At 39.5% G+C, this 13,296-nt stretch overlaps 1 protein-coding gene across 1 annotated transcript in view; it reads left to right on the forward strand.

The window, feature by feature from the left end:
- The window catches only part of LOC109917291 (butyrophilin subfamily 3 member A1-like), a 51,702-nt gene extending 40,273 nt beyond the window's left edge, over window positions 1-11,429 (forward strand). The window contains exons 13-14 of the mRNA XM_048616682.1: window positions 977-1,092; window positions 7,165-11,429. Coding sequence (XP_048472639.1) covers window positions 977-1,092; window positions 7,165-7,733 — 685 coding nt within the window. The 3' untranslated portion in view covers window positions 7,734-11,429. The remainder of the gene's footprint in view (window positions 1-976; window positions 1,093-7,164) is intronic.
- The last annotated feature ends 1,867 nt before the right edge of the window (window positions 11,430-13,296 follow it).

Consider the following 13,296-nt stretch of genomic DNA (forward strand, 5'->3'; position numbering starts at 1 on the left):
AGGAAGACAAATAATTTGGTGACATTCATTGAAAGAGCTTTCAGTATAAGAGCATGCAAGTCTTGATATAATTGTACAGGGATTTGGTGAGACCACATTTGGAACAATATGCACAGTTTTAGACTCCCTTGTCTAAGGAAGGATACACTAGCCTCATAGAGAGTGCAATGATGATCCAATAGATTAATTCCTGTCCTATGATGAGAGATTGAGTAAATTGTGTCTAAATTTTCTGGTGTTTAGAAAATTGGGTGGGGGGATGATCTCAATAAAGCTTTTAATATTCAGAGGTAGCTTGACATTATAGTCATGGAAAAGTAGCTTCCCTTGAGCGGACAGGCTTGACCGATGCGTATAATCTCAAGATAAGGGATCAATCATTTAAAACTGTGTTATGTATCTTTGGAATCAGAACCCCTAAAGCCAGTAATTACACTTAAGGCTGAAATAGGAAGATTTTTGTTTTCAAGGGAAATTGAATAATATGTAGAGTAGGTGAGAAAGTGGGTTTGATCTGCTCTGATTAGGGGAGATGGTGGCCGAGTTGTATGTTACTAGAAAAATAATGCAGAACCTCAGGCTAATGGTCTGGGAGCATGAGTTTGAATCCCACCATGGGAGATGATGAAATTTGAATTTAATAAAAATCTGGAATTAGAGGCTAACCTAATGGTAACGACTGTCAATTGTCATAGGAATCTATCTGGTTCACTAATGTCCTTTAGGGAAGGAAATCTGCCATGTTTACCTGGTCTGGCCTACATGCAACTCCAGTGGTGCATAGCAATATGGTTGACTTTTTTCTGCCTCTGGGCAGTTAAGAATAGGCAATAAATGTTGGCCTAACCAGCAACACCTATATCCCACAAACAAATAAATAAGAATCTACTATGATCTTATTCAATGGCAGAGCAAACTTGATGGATCATATGGCTGACTCCTGATATTTAAGTATTGTTCTGTTTAATATTTGTAGGACTAGCAATGACATTAATACTCTGCCATTAGAAGGTGACATGAAGTCTACTGGAAAAATCAATGGTCCTTTACTGCAAACAGTTGAGAGAGAAAACCTGGATACATTCAAGCACGGTAAAAACTCATTTTGTTTCTTTTTTTCTCATTTGTACCTCATTTTAGATTCATTATGTATAAAATGTCAAAGTGAGTGTCTTTAAATTCTATTTAGTTACAAGGAACATAGTTTAGAACAGACTGGAATGGAATAAACATCTTGATGCACCAAATACGTGTTCTATGAACGCAATACTGAAACATTTCATCTGACTGACCATAGTTAATACTGGAATTTTGTCACATGAGTCTCTGTTTCCAAGCTCCATCGATACTTTACAAACCTCATCAAGTAGAAACCTTACCCTTTTCAGCTGAACCTTTCCTCCTCTCCAATCCTCATTCTCCTGTGACATCTCCACCCTGTGTATCACCCTCATTTCCGTGACCAAGGTCAGGACAGGAACCCTCAGAGTGAGGCTTTGTCTGCCTGTTGAGGGAAGTGGAGTGGTGAGGGAGGTAGAGTCAGCTGGTGCTCACTGTGGACATGGTCAGCAAGAACTGGATTACAATGCAAGGTGTCTTTTCTCAGTTGCATTCGGTAAACATTTCACTCACCCTGGATAAAGATTTTTAATACACCCAGAGAAAGTATCAGCGTTAACAACTGATGGTGCTTGAATAACTTGTGGCACAATATTAAACCGATTTGTTTGCTTGGAAGTGCCTGAATGTTAAGCAGTTACCAATACTTTCTAGTCGACACATGATTTTTTTTCTGTATGACCAATACTCGGTCATAATCGCTGTATATATTTTTTAACTGTGACTGTGTGCTGATAGTCTTTCAAGAAATGTGGATTCTTTCATCAGGACTGTGTAAATCTCAGGAGTCAGGATATGATTCTCAAGGAGCCAAGCTGCTGGCAAGGATTGAGAATTGGCACATTGTCAGAAAGTGGAAAGTGGGAGTAAACAGGACAATCTCAAATTGACAAGCTGTGATTAGTGGAGCACTACAAGGTTCAGTTCTTGGGCTCCAGCTATCAGTGAGGCTTAGTGGGGTCAAGACAGGCCAAGTGAATGGACAAAAAAATGGCAGATAGGAAAACATGATTCCCAATTGCATAGGGGAAACAGAAAGGCAGAGTATTTCTTAATTAAGAAGAGATGGAGATGCTGAAAGGAATCTGCCCATTGTTATTTATAAATCACTAAAAGACAACATGTTGGTACAACAAATAATTAGGAATGCAAATGGTACATTTGCCTTCATTGCGTGAGGATTTCAGTACAGGAGTAAAGTGGTTTTCCTGCAAATGTACAGAGCCTTGAGGCATCTGGAATACTGTGCATACTTTTGACCTCCTTACCTGAAGAAAGATATATTTGCCATAGAGGGAGTGGAGCAGAGCTTCACAAGACAGATTCCTAGGATAGTGTGACTGTCCTATGAGGAAACTGAGCCTGTAATCACTAAAGACAAATGGGAGAGGATATCATTGAATCATACAAAATCCTTACAGGCTCGACAGGGCAGATGCAGGAGGAATGTTTCCCTGGCTGGGGCTGTAATCTAGAACCATAGGGCAATGTCTCAGAACAAAGGGCAGTAATTTATGACTGAGTTGAGGAGTGAGCTTTTCATTAAAAGATTGGTGAATCATTTGAAGTCTCCATCTCAGAGGTCTGGGAGGGCTGTTATGATTGAGTTAGGTGGAGTGAACTGACTCCCCTCTTTTTCTCACTCTTGGGTTTTATATGACAGCATTTGAATTTAAAATGGATTTGATGTTGCCAATCGTGGATGCATAGTCTTTACAACACTGAAGGAGGTCATTCAGAACATCATACACTGGTCAATAATGATCAGACTGCACTAAAGCCATTTCCAATTTATGGCTCGTGGCTCTGGAGGCTATCATGACACAAGTAAATGTCTAAGTACTGCTTAAATATTATGAGAGTTTCTGACTCAAACACCTTTCAGGCAGTGACTTCCAGACTCACACCACCCTCTGAATGAAAAGAAAATCTCCTCAACTCTCTTGTTCACCTTCTATTGCTTTCCTTAATTCGACATCCCCGGTCATTAACCCCTCTGCTAATGGAAAAGGTACCCTCCTATCTGCTGTATCCATGCTCCTCATAATCTTATTCACCTCTATCAATTCTTCTCTCAACCTTCAAGGAAAGCTGCCCATTGGTTAATAAAGGCAAGTATCCCGTGTATTTTCTTAGTCACCTTATCTATTTTGCCTGCTTTTTCAGGGTATGCATTACCAGGTCCCACTGATCATCATTACTTTCCTAAGATCTGACCAATATTTTTAATCAACTGATTCAAATACATTACGACACATGGCTGAAGCAGTTGGATCTTGAACCTAGGCCTTTTGGCCCTGAGGAATGGACATTATGCTTGCACACAAGACCCTCCCAGGGTATTAATATTCGTAGTGTGATCCCTTGTCTCTTTAGCCCTTCCCAACTTAGCCAAGTCGCATTCTATTTGCCATTGCTTTGCTCAGCGGACCAATATTGTAAGAAATAAAGCCAGTTAAAGTGCTTGAACTAAACAGGAAAAGAATTAGTTTTATTACTAAAACTCTGGCAAAGGTAAGAAAATTATCTTTTAAAAGGTATTTGTAAAGAACAAATATGTTAACTTCTTATGAATACAAAAATAGAGATAAAACTGACCCAAGCATGCAAAACCAAATCAAATCTTACAGACTATTAGATGTTTAAACTTAGCAAAGGAAAAAAAAATCATGGATTGATGTTTTTCACAGTTGAAGAAATTATTTTACAGTATTTGCTACTACTTTAAAAAGCCGCTATGACTGGTTTATTCTTGTTTCTCTCAGTGAGAGCGGTGCTGAGTTGGAATCCTCCTTTGAGAATTCTGTTTGCAGACTCCTTTGGTAGGTTATTACAATCAAGGTGCAATTTTTGTGAGAGTTTTCAGAGAGTGAAAATTTCCCACACTATCCCTATGTCAATCTCTAGCTGTTAATTCAGATCCAGTGTATTCCATGTCCAAGAACTAGGCCAAAGTATCTCTCCTCTAATTTCAGTTTAGACATTGTCTCATTTTAGGTGAAGGTAATTAATTTTTAAAATGTCCCAGCCATTAACTTGCATAATCCACCATTCAGCTTCATGAGGTAAACTGGAGCTGTTTATACCTCCAAGAAATGGCACAGTCTAATTGTAAGTTCTGTCGACTCTTTATTTCCAAAAATTGGCTTAGGGCCTTCACAACTACAGATTAGCAGCTACACTAATCTGGTGTCCTTTGTTTAGCAAAATGCATCATTTTAACAAATTTCAATGGAGAAATGACCAGCTAATGAAATGACAAATTATTGTCTTCATAAAACATTTTCATGACACCATCAGCTCATGCAATGAAACATTCCTGTGGACAATGTTTCATTATAAGGTGTTTGAAATTAATTTAAAAATATTGTAAACAGACACACCCATTTTACATTCTCGAACTAATTGATACAGCTATGCTCGATTGTTATGTTAGTACTCAGATAATTGTAAAGTTGGTTAGATTCAGAATATCATGCTGTCACATTCTTTTTTCCTTTGTGGTGAAAATCGGATGAAAAGCACGCCTTCATTGGAATAGATTCATTTCTGTATTTCTTTTCCTTTGTTTATTTGTGTGTCCAGCATAAATGATATTTCTTTTCAAAATGCAATGGCTGCTCCCCTCTTTTCTAAATTTGATAATATATTGTCTCAATGATGTCTTGGACATTCTTTGCCAGCATTCACTTGGCACTTCTTGTTAAAACTTAAGTTAAATTTCAGTTCTCCACCTGGCTGTTAACCATGTTGAATCTGATTAAGTTAACCGTGTTGCGGAACTGCTCCTATTACCCAAGTTCTGCTATTTGCAGGGCTGGATTGCCTCGCTCAATTCTAAACCTTCATCACCCACCTCTATAATCCAAGTATGCTGCCCTTCTACAGTAGGTACCTTTACAAATCTGATTTTTTGAAATTCAGTGGTTTTTACTTGATTGTGAACACTAGTATAGTGTCTGGGCTTACTTTCTGTACTCTACCTTGAGTGAACTTTGCCTGTGTACTGCAGGGTTTGTTGGGGTTTAAACTTGATCTTGCTCATTTGGTTTACTAGTGAAGTATGATCTACACGTGGTGTTCATTTTGGGGTGCATTCCCTTCCTCATCTGCTTGGGTTGGTTCTGCAAACCACTGGATCTTTATCAGGATGGCAGCTGGTGACTAGCAGAGTTCCGCAGGGGTCTGTGTTGGAACAACTATTTACGTTACACATTAACGATTTGAACAAGGTTCTGAGGACATTGTTGCTAAGTTTGCAGATGACATAAAGATATGTGGAGGGACAAGTAGTGTCTAGGAAGCAGGGGGGCTTCAGAAAGATTCCTCAGGCTACGAGACTAGATCACAGTTTCAGAATGAAGGGACAGCCCTTTAGAACTGAGACAAGAAAGAATTTATTCAGCCAGAGGGCAGTTAATTTGTGGAACTCATTGCCGCAGAAGGCTATGGAAACTAAGTTATTGAGTGTATTTAAGATATAGATGGATAGATTCTTGATTAGTAAGGTGATCAAGTGTTACAGGAAGGCAGGAAAATGAGTTTGAGAAACATATCAACCATGATCGAATGGCAGAGCAGACTCAATAGTCTGAATCGCCCAATTCTGCTCCTATACCTTATGATCTTATGATCAAATTCAAGCAAATGTTTAAATTAGGCGCTGAGTACCTTGTGATTGGGTCATTTTTTGTATATCAAAAAAAGCTGTGATCTTATGTATTGAACTTAAAAAAAAATGTTTCTGAACTCAGTTAAAACAAAACTTGCTTAAGTTTTTCTGAACTGAATGCAAAGCTAATGGCCTTACAATATATGCTACCTGTCTTAAGCACCACGGTTTACACACCTTTCCAATAACGCCACAGGGATTTGCATTAACCTGCTATCAGACACATAGTGGATTAGATCACTGTTCTGGAAGGTTGTCTGACCTTGTTTACCTAAAAATAAAACCATTGGCAACAGTAACCAGCCATTATAATCTGTCTGCCACTATTTTGAAATCCAAATGCCAAACATGATATGTACATTTTGCATCATACATTTGCAATCCTCTTTTCCTTTGGTATTACTCTCATTTTGTGGAAGGGTTAGAAGAATATGGTGACAGCATGCATAATTTCCACCCTTGGTTCCTTTTATAACCTCAGATGTACCCCATCCAGACAGCTTCGGCTTTCTACCTTTAGGAAGTCTTATACACATCCATCCCGATACACGGGCAAACTCCCATCCAAAAGGACCCAAACACACAAATAAGCTAGTCAACACAGCAGACCAGGCAACATCAGAGGAGCAGGAAAGCTGACACTTTGGGTCGGGACCCTTCTTCAGAAATGATTCCTAAAGAAGGGTCCTGACCTGAAACGTCAGCTTTCCTGCTCCTCTGAGTCTGCCTGTCCTGCTGTGTTCCTCCAGCTCCACACTGTGTTATCTCTGACTCCAGCATCGGCAGTTCTTACCATCTCTGAATAATCTAGTCAACATGCCCCTCCGTAAATCCTCATACTTACAAATCCCATCATTCATGCACATGGCACTTGGCCTTACAGGGCAGTTTCCTCGATCAATAATCTGGTAAGCAACATGGGAGGTGTTTGAAGCCCAATCTTTGAAAGTTGCTTTTGTGGTATGTTAAACTGGTCTTTACATTGATATTGAGGCTCCAGTTATGTCTATCCCCATAGATTCACACACTGCTGGTGGCTGTCTTGTTTACAACAGCAAGATTTTGCAGATGCAGGACATCAGTATTTTTAATATAACACTGCAAATGTTCAACAAGTCAGACAATGTTAGTGAAGAGAAATGAAGTTAACATTTAATTTCAATGATCTGGATATAAAGATTTTTTTTTAGAGATGGAAGTCTTTCTATGGTTTTCCCAGTATTTTCTGTTATAATCAGATCCTCATTCCCATCCCATCAGAGCAGCTATTCTTGATATTTAGAAACAGGAAATCAAACCTGAAATGGGGAAATCACTGAAAGTAACTCCCCCAGTCCTGGGGATTGTCTCTAATTCTCTGTTTTCTCCCCCAGTCTCTGTGACCCTGGATATGGAAACAGCAAGTCCCTGGCTCGAGGTGACTGAGGATTTGAAGAGTTTACGATGGACTCTGACAGGGAAGCTTCTCCCTATCACTGCAAAGAGGTTTAAAAATTGTCCTGGTGTGTTGGGATCAGAGGGATTCAATTCAGGAAGACGTTACTGGGAAGTGAAGGTGGCAGAGAATCGGTGCTGGAATCTGGGTGTAGCCGCACAGTCTGTGGAGAGGAAGGATTGGTTCAGACTGAGTCGGATGCCAGAGACTGGATTCTGGACCATTGGGTGGGATGGGAATCAGTTTCATGTAAACTCCTCCTCTCGACCCCCTATCCCTGATGGTCAGATCCCCAGGAAGGTGAGAGTTTGTCTTAACTATGAATCTGGGACAGTTTCATTTTACAATGTGGATACCAAGTCCCATCTCCACACCTTCACTGGGAATAAATTCACAGAGAAACTTTATCCTTTCTTCTGGACTTGGGATGTTCACCAGTTTCTGAGAATCTGCTCTGGTGTGGATTTGGAGAAGGGGCAGGCCTCAAGATGGACACATCATCCTTGATTTCACAATGACCTGATTCCAGGATCAGGGTCAGGGTCAGAGGTCAGAGTTTGGATACCACCATTGACAACAGGTTGCCATTAAATATGCCATTGAATATCCAAATTATAAATTATAAAATCCCAATCTGACTTAACATAAATATAAATGTCAGAGGATTAAAACAAAAAAAAAAATCTTGAGTCTCTCCTTTCTTCCCTTACTCCCTGTTTCAGTCAAAACCACTCAATCTCATCCTCCATCTCTTCACCTGTTTCCTAGTCTGGAGTTGAGATTTCTTCTTTGTTTCCATTTCTCACTCTTGTGTTGAGAGCTGTGTGAGTTTTTTTTATATATAATATATATGGGGAGAGAGTTTTATTTTAAAATAGTTGCTTGTAGGTATTGGTTAATTTGAAGTTTTTCAAAGAAATGATGAGGTCAGGCAGTCCTTCTAGGACAGTGACCTAATCCTGTATATGTTATGAAAAATTGTTCATACAGTGGTAGTTTATGATAGGTAGAGTAAATATTGAAGGCCATTGGCTTATTTTGCTTCATGATAATCAAGGATAGATTTTAGCATAGGAAATTTTGGAGATTGAAATTTTTAGGGCAGTTCAGAGGAGATATGACTGAGGTCAACAGCAAGCATAGACCTTCTCCAAGAAGGGGGTGTTTTCAGAGTGGTTAAGGGAATAAGTTACCTCAGTAGAAGAGTTTAGTTTGTGCAACGTCCAGACCAAGACTGTTTAGCTCGAAAGCTGAAAGTCATTAGAAGTTGAGTAAGGCTATATTCTCAGTTTTGAGAATCTTCATGTAAAAATACTTTTCCACAGCTTACAGAACAGAAACTGAGGAGAATCCATTAAGTCAAACTTAAAGATTTGAGATAGAGATGTGGTTAATTTCTATGATTTTGAATTGCTATTAAGTATTGGGTAATCGGTTGAAACTTTGCTGAATATTTTAAGATTTTCATAACTGTTCTATTTCTGGATAGCTTGGTTTGTTTCTTTTTCTGTTTTTGCCTTTTGTATAATAAACATCTATTCTGTTGTTGAAGAAACTCTGCTGCCTCATGTGGCTATGTTTCAGTGAATGATCACCATGTTAACTAAACTTTAAAAAATGGCTATCAGATCAGATTTCATTATGGGAGCTGACCTGTCCAGTAGAGTCATTGGCTGGGCTCATAACAAGTGGAAGTGCTTGACTGGGATTTGAATTCATTGAATTTAAGAGGGACCTGTGTCTCTTTAAAATAAACTAGTACTTGAAAGTTCTGAAGACAACACAGAAGTGTTGTGATGGAGTTCATTGCATGGTTTGGATTTTTAGAATGGCTTTGAATGTTTCTGAGAGTTTTCAGGGAGTGGAAGACTTAATAATGAATTATTTAAAATGTTTGGATAAAATTCAAGTGAGAGTTCGCAGATCAGTTGAAAGTAGAAGTAGAAGCAGGATTCCTTAAGGAGGAGATGCTGAAGGTAATTATCCAACATTTACAATAAGAAGAAGGGAAACCTAATCTCTGATGTCACAGCTAGAATTAGCTAAGATACAGTTAAAAATGTAAAATCTTAATTTTGAGAGAGAGAAAGAGAAATTTAAAAAACTTGATTTGGTGGAAAAAAGAGAGAAGGGAAAATAATGGACTGAAAGAAGAAAGAGAAACGGAAAAGGGAAAGAAAGAAAAAGAAAGGGAAATGAAATGGGGAGAATGAGAAAGAAAATAACAATGATAAGGAAGATGGATGTAAGAAAGGATGAACTCTAAACAGAGAGAGAAATTAGACAAAATTAGAGGAAAGTCTAGAATCGTGGAATAAAGAAGATGATTCCGATTCTACTAATGGATTTGATTTAACCGAAAAGTTTTGCTAGTGCCATCTTGCCACTCAGCCCTGGAGCCAGCTCTGCCATTCCATATGATCATGGCTGATTTGACTGGAATTCAAATCCACATTTCATTGAGTTACAGAGTGATACAGCACAGAAACAGACCCTTTTGTCTAACTCGTCCACACCAACCAGACAACCCAATCTGACCTAGTCCTATTTACCAGCATTTGTCCCATAACCCTCTAAACCCTTTCTATTCACGTAGCCATCCAGATGCCTTTTAAATGTTGTAATTGTACCAGCCTCCAACATTTCATCTGGCAGCTTGTGCCATGCATGCACCATCCTCTGTCTGAAAAAGTTGCTCCTCAGGACCCTTTTAAATCTTTCCCCTCTGACCTTAAACCTAAGCCCTCTAGTTTTGGTCACCCCTTTCCCTGGGATAAAGACCTTGGCTATTCACCCTATTCATGCCCCTCATGATTTTATAAATTTCTATAAGGTCACCTCTCAGCCTCCGACACTTCAGGGAAAATAGCCCCAGACTATTCAACCTCTCCCTATAACTCAAACCCTTGTAAATCTTTTCTGCACCCTCTCAAGTTTAACAACCTCCTTCCTGTAGAAGGCCAATTTTCTCCTACCTCTACTAATTTTTCATCCCCTTTATTAACAATGATCTATCCTGCACTGTCTTAAAAATATTTAATGACTGTTTCCAACACCACTTCAGGAAGAGGGTTTCAAAACTTCATGAGCCTCTAAGCACAAAAAAAATGTGACTCCTGATTTTTAAACAGTGATCCCATTCCTAGATTCCCTCAAGTGAGAGGTATCTTTTCCACACTTACCCTGTTAAGATCCCTCAACATCTTATATGATCACATACTGGGTATTAAATGAGCAGTTTATCTGCTTAATGCCTGTGTCATGCCCGATGAAAATCAAAAATTGAGCCCAGGGTGTCCTTTCTCTTGCAGTTCACTGTAGAACTAATTTCAGAATGCAGAAAATGGAGACGGCAAGCCTTACAAAGGTCTGTCAAATGCAGAAACTCATAATTATATGAGAATTTGCTTAGAGAAAAGGAGGGAAGAAAACTGTAGAAACACAGGAACTAGGGCCAGGAGCATGCCACTTGTTCCCTCATGACTACTTACTGTTCAACTAGATTATGGCTTATCAGTAGCGTTTTCCTGCACTGATCCCATATCCCTTCATAGTTTTTATGTGTACAAATTTATTTATCTCTGTTTCAAAGACTGAGCTGCAGCAGCCTTCTGAGATGAAGAATCCCAAAGGTGTGAAGGAATTCCTCCTAATCTCAGTACTGAATGGTCTATCTCTCATGTGAGACTGTGCATCTATCCTGTTGATCTCTGGCAGATTTCTGTCTGTTTCAATGAGATCACTTCTCAATCTTCTAAACCCGAAAGAATCCACGTGCAGATTCTTCAATTTCTGGCATTTTGTCGCGCCAGGTATTTGTGTGGTGAATTTTCATTGCACTTGCTTGGAGTTAAGCACTCCAGCCTACACTCACCCTTGTAACTTCCCACGCCAGCTTATATCTTATATGCTCTTTCAAATATTCATACCCACTCACCTTTGCATCCACAATAGACTGAACTCAAGTCCTCTAATAACATTGGAAATTTCTGACAGACAAAGTTGTCAAAATACACAAACAACTGTTAACCTAGACCTTCCATTTTATATGGTCCTGGTGCAATGGAGTTTTATTGAAACATTCTGTATTGAAAACCTGTTCAATGTTCAAGATGGAATTTCCGAGTATGAATGGTTACATCAGAGAAGCAAAAGAAAACAAGTCTGTATTCTAAAAATGGAAACAAATATATCAGTTGAAAAGATTTGAGAAATTCTGAGGTGGGCACTGAAAATATTTCTGGGGCTGTCTCAGAGATACCTGGGTCAAAAGGTAGGTCTTGGATGTGGTCTTGCTGAGGTTATGATTTTGGATTGGTACTCTAATCAAGGAGGGCCAACTTCATACCTCTAACTTAGGTTTGAACCCGAGAACCAGCACTGGTAGAATCTTAATGCAATTCATTAATTAACACAAGTTAACGTCAGTGCCCACAATTCTATCAGAGTGCTATGGAATGATCTGTTTCATTAGTGCTTTTTAGGGAATGAGATCTGCTGTCCTTAACCAGTCCTTTTCACATGTGACCCTGGATGTGTAGCAATCTAATTGGCTATTTAATGGTCCAGTTGGCCACTCGGTTGTCAAAACCACTACAGAAAGATTGAAAAAACATAAAGCCAGGTGGACAACATGGCAAACAGGACAATGGCACACCCATAGCTGAACCTGCAAAGTTCTCCAGACTAATGTGTTGGTGCTTGAGCTAAAATTGGATAGATGCTTCACAGACTAGTCAAGCAAGTGCCTGGCAAACTCATTTTGTACGTGTCAAACCTTATTTCCGATAGTCCTGCATCACTGTCCCTGCATATTTCTTGTCACATTGGCAGGGCAGAGACACCAATGGTGGTGGCACCACTGTGGTATTCAGCTGGGAAAGATTTGCACTGCGTATCCTCAGCATTGACTCCAATTTGCACATTGTCTCATAATATCAGGTCAAATATCAGTTGGGTACCTCCTGCTGATGACATCCTACCACCATCCCTTAGTTCTCCATCTTTAAATGCTAAAACAAATGGAAAAAAACATTGGCAGTATTAAAGGCACAAGATGGTTCCTGGATTGGGTGGGAGTGGGGGAATGGGGTTTGTTAGAATGTGATGATTTCAATATCCATCAACAAGAGTGGCAGAATGTTACTACCTACTAGCCTTGTCCTGAAGGACATATTGCCTAGTTGGGCCTTCATAGAGAAGGTCAAAACCAAGAAGAAATTAAAAACCTACTTCACCTCCCCCCTCTCCAATCTACCTCTCTCTGATGTATATGCCCATTACAGTATTGGTAGGAGCGGCCACCCCACTGTTCTGTGGAGACAAAGTATAGAGATATTGTCCATCTTGTTGTGTAGCACTACCACTGTGTGGCGTGAGATAGAATTAGAACTTGTCCAGCCCAAAATGCGATATAAAAATGAGGTACTATTGAAACTTTTTCAAATTCAGTGAATCTGAAAATCTGATATATACAAGAAATTAGCTAAGTGGCATTTTCATTGAGCCTCATGGAGGTTTTCTCTCTACATGGCCTAGTGAGTTCCACATGATCGTCCCAAGCCTGCCTCATTATCGACCACAATGCCTCTCTTGCGCTTCTCTCATCCAACGTTTTCCAGAATGTCCCACTCACCGTCGGTAGAAATACTTGCCCATGATGGGATATATTGTAACCCTCAGCAGTCTTTGAATCTCAGATATGTACGCAGTCAAATGTTGACAGTCCAGGTTGCCCTTCAAAGTGCCATTTGTGAACCGCAAACCAAAGTTTCACATGGCATGTATGTATCGTGGCTGGCAGTTCCTTGCACATGCATATCCGTGCACCAGGCCATACACCTTACTTGAATTTCATCCCTCTCTAAGGAACTGCTAATCTCTCCCCAATGTCTGTTATAGACCAGGATCTCATCATTGTTCAGAGTGGTGTCATCACATGCAAGAAAGTCTTCAATCACTTAAAAACATTAATTTCTATTTATCCACATCAAGAGTAATCAGAAATTAAACAAACAGAAGCTGCAGTTATCTCTAGAAACTTGCTTGACTTTCCAGCATCAACAATTTT

The sequence above is a fragment of the Rhincodon typus genome, chromosome 35 (assembly GCF_021869965.1).
Source record: "Rhincodon typus isolate 14 chromosome 35, sRhiTyp1.1, whole genome shotgun sequence".
In the NCBI taxonomy this organism is placed as follows: domain Eukaryota; kingdom Metazoa; phylum Chordata; class Chondrichthyes; order Orectolobiformes; family Rhincodontidae; genus Rhincodon; species Rhincodon typus.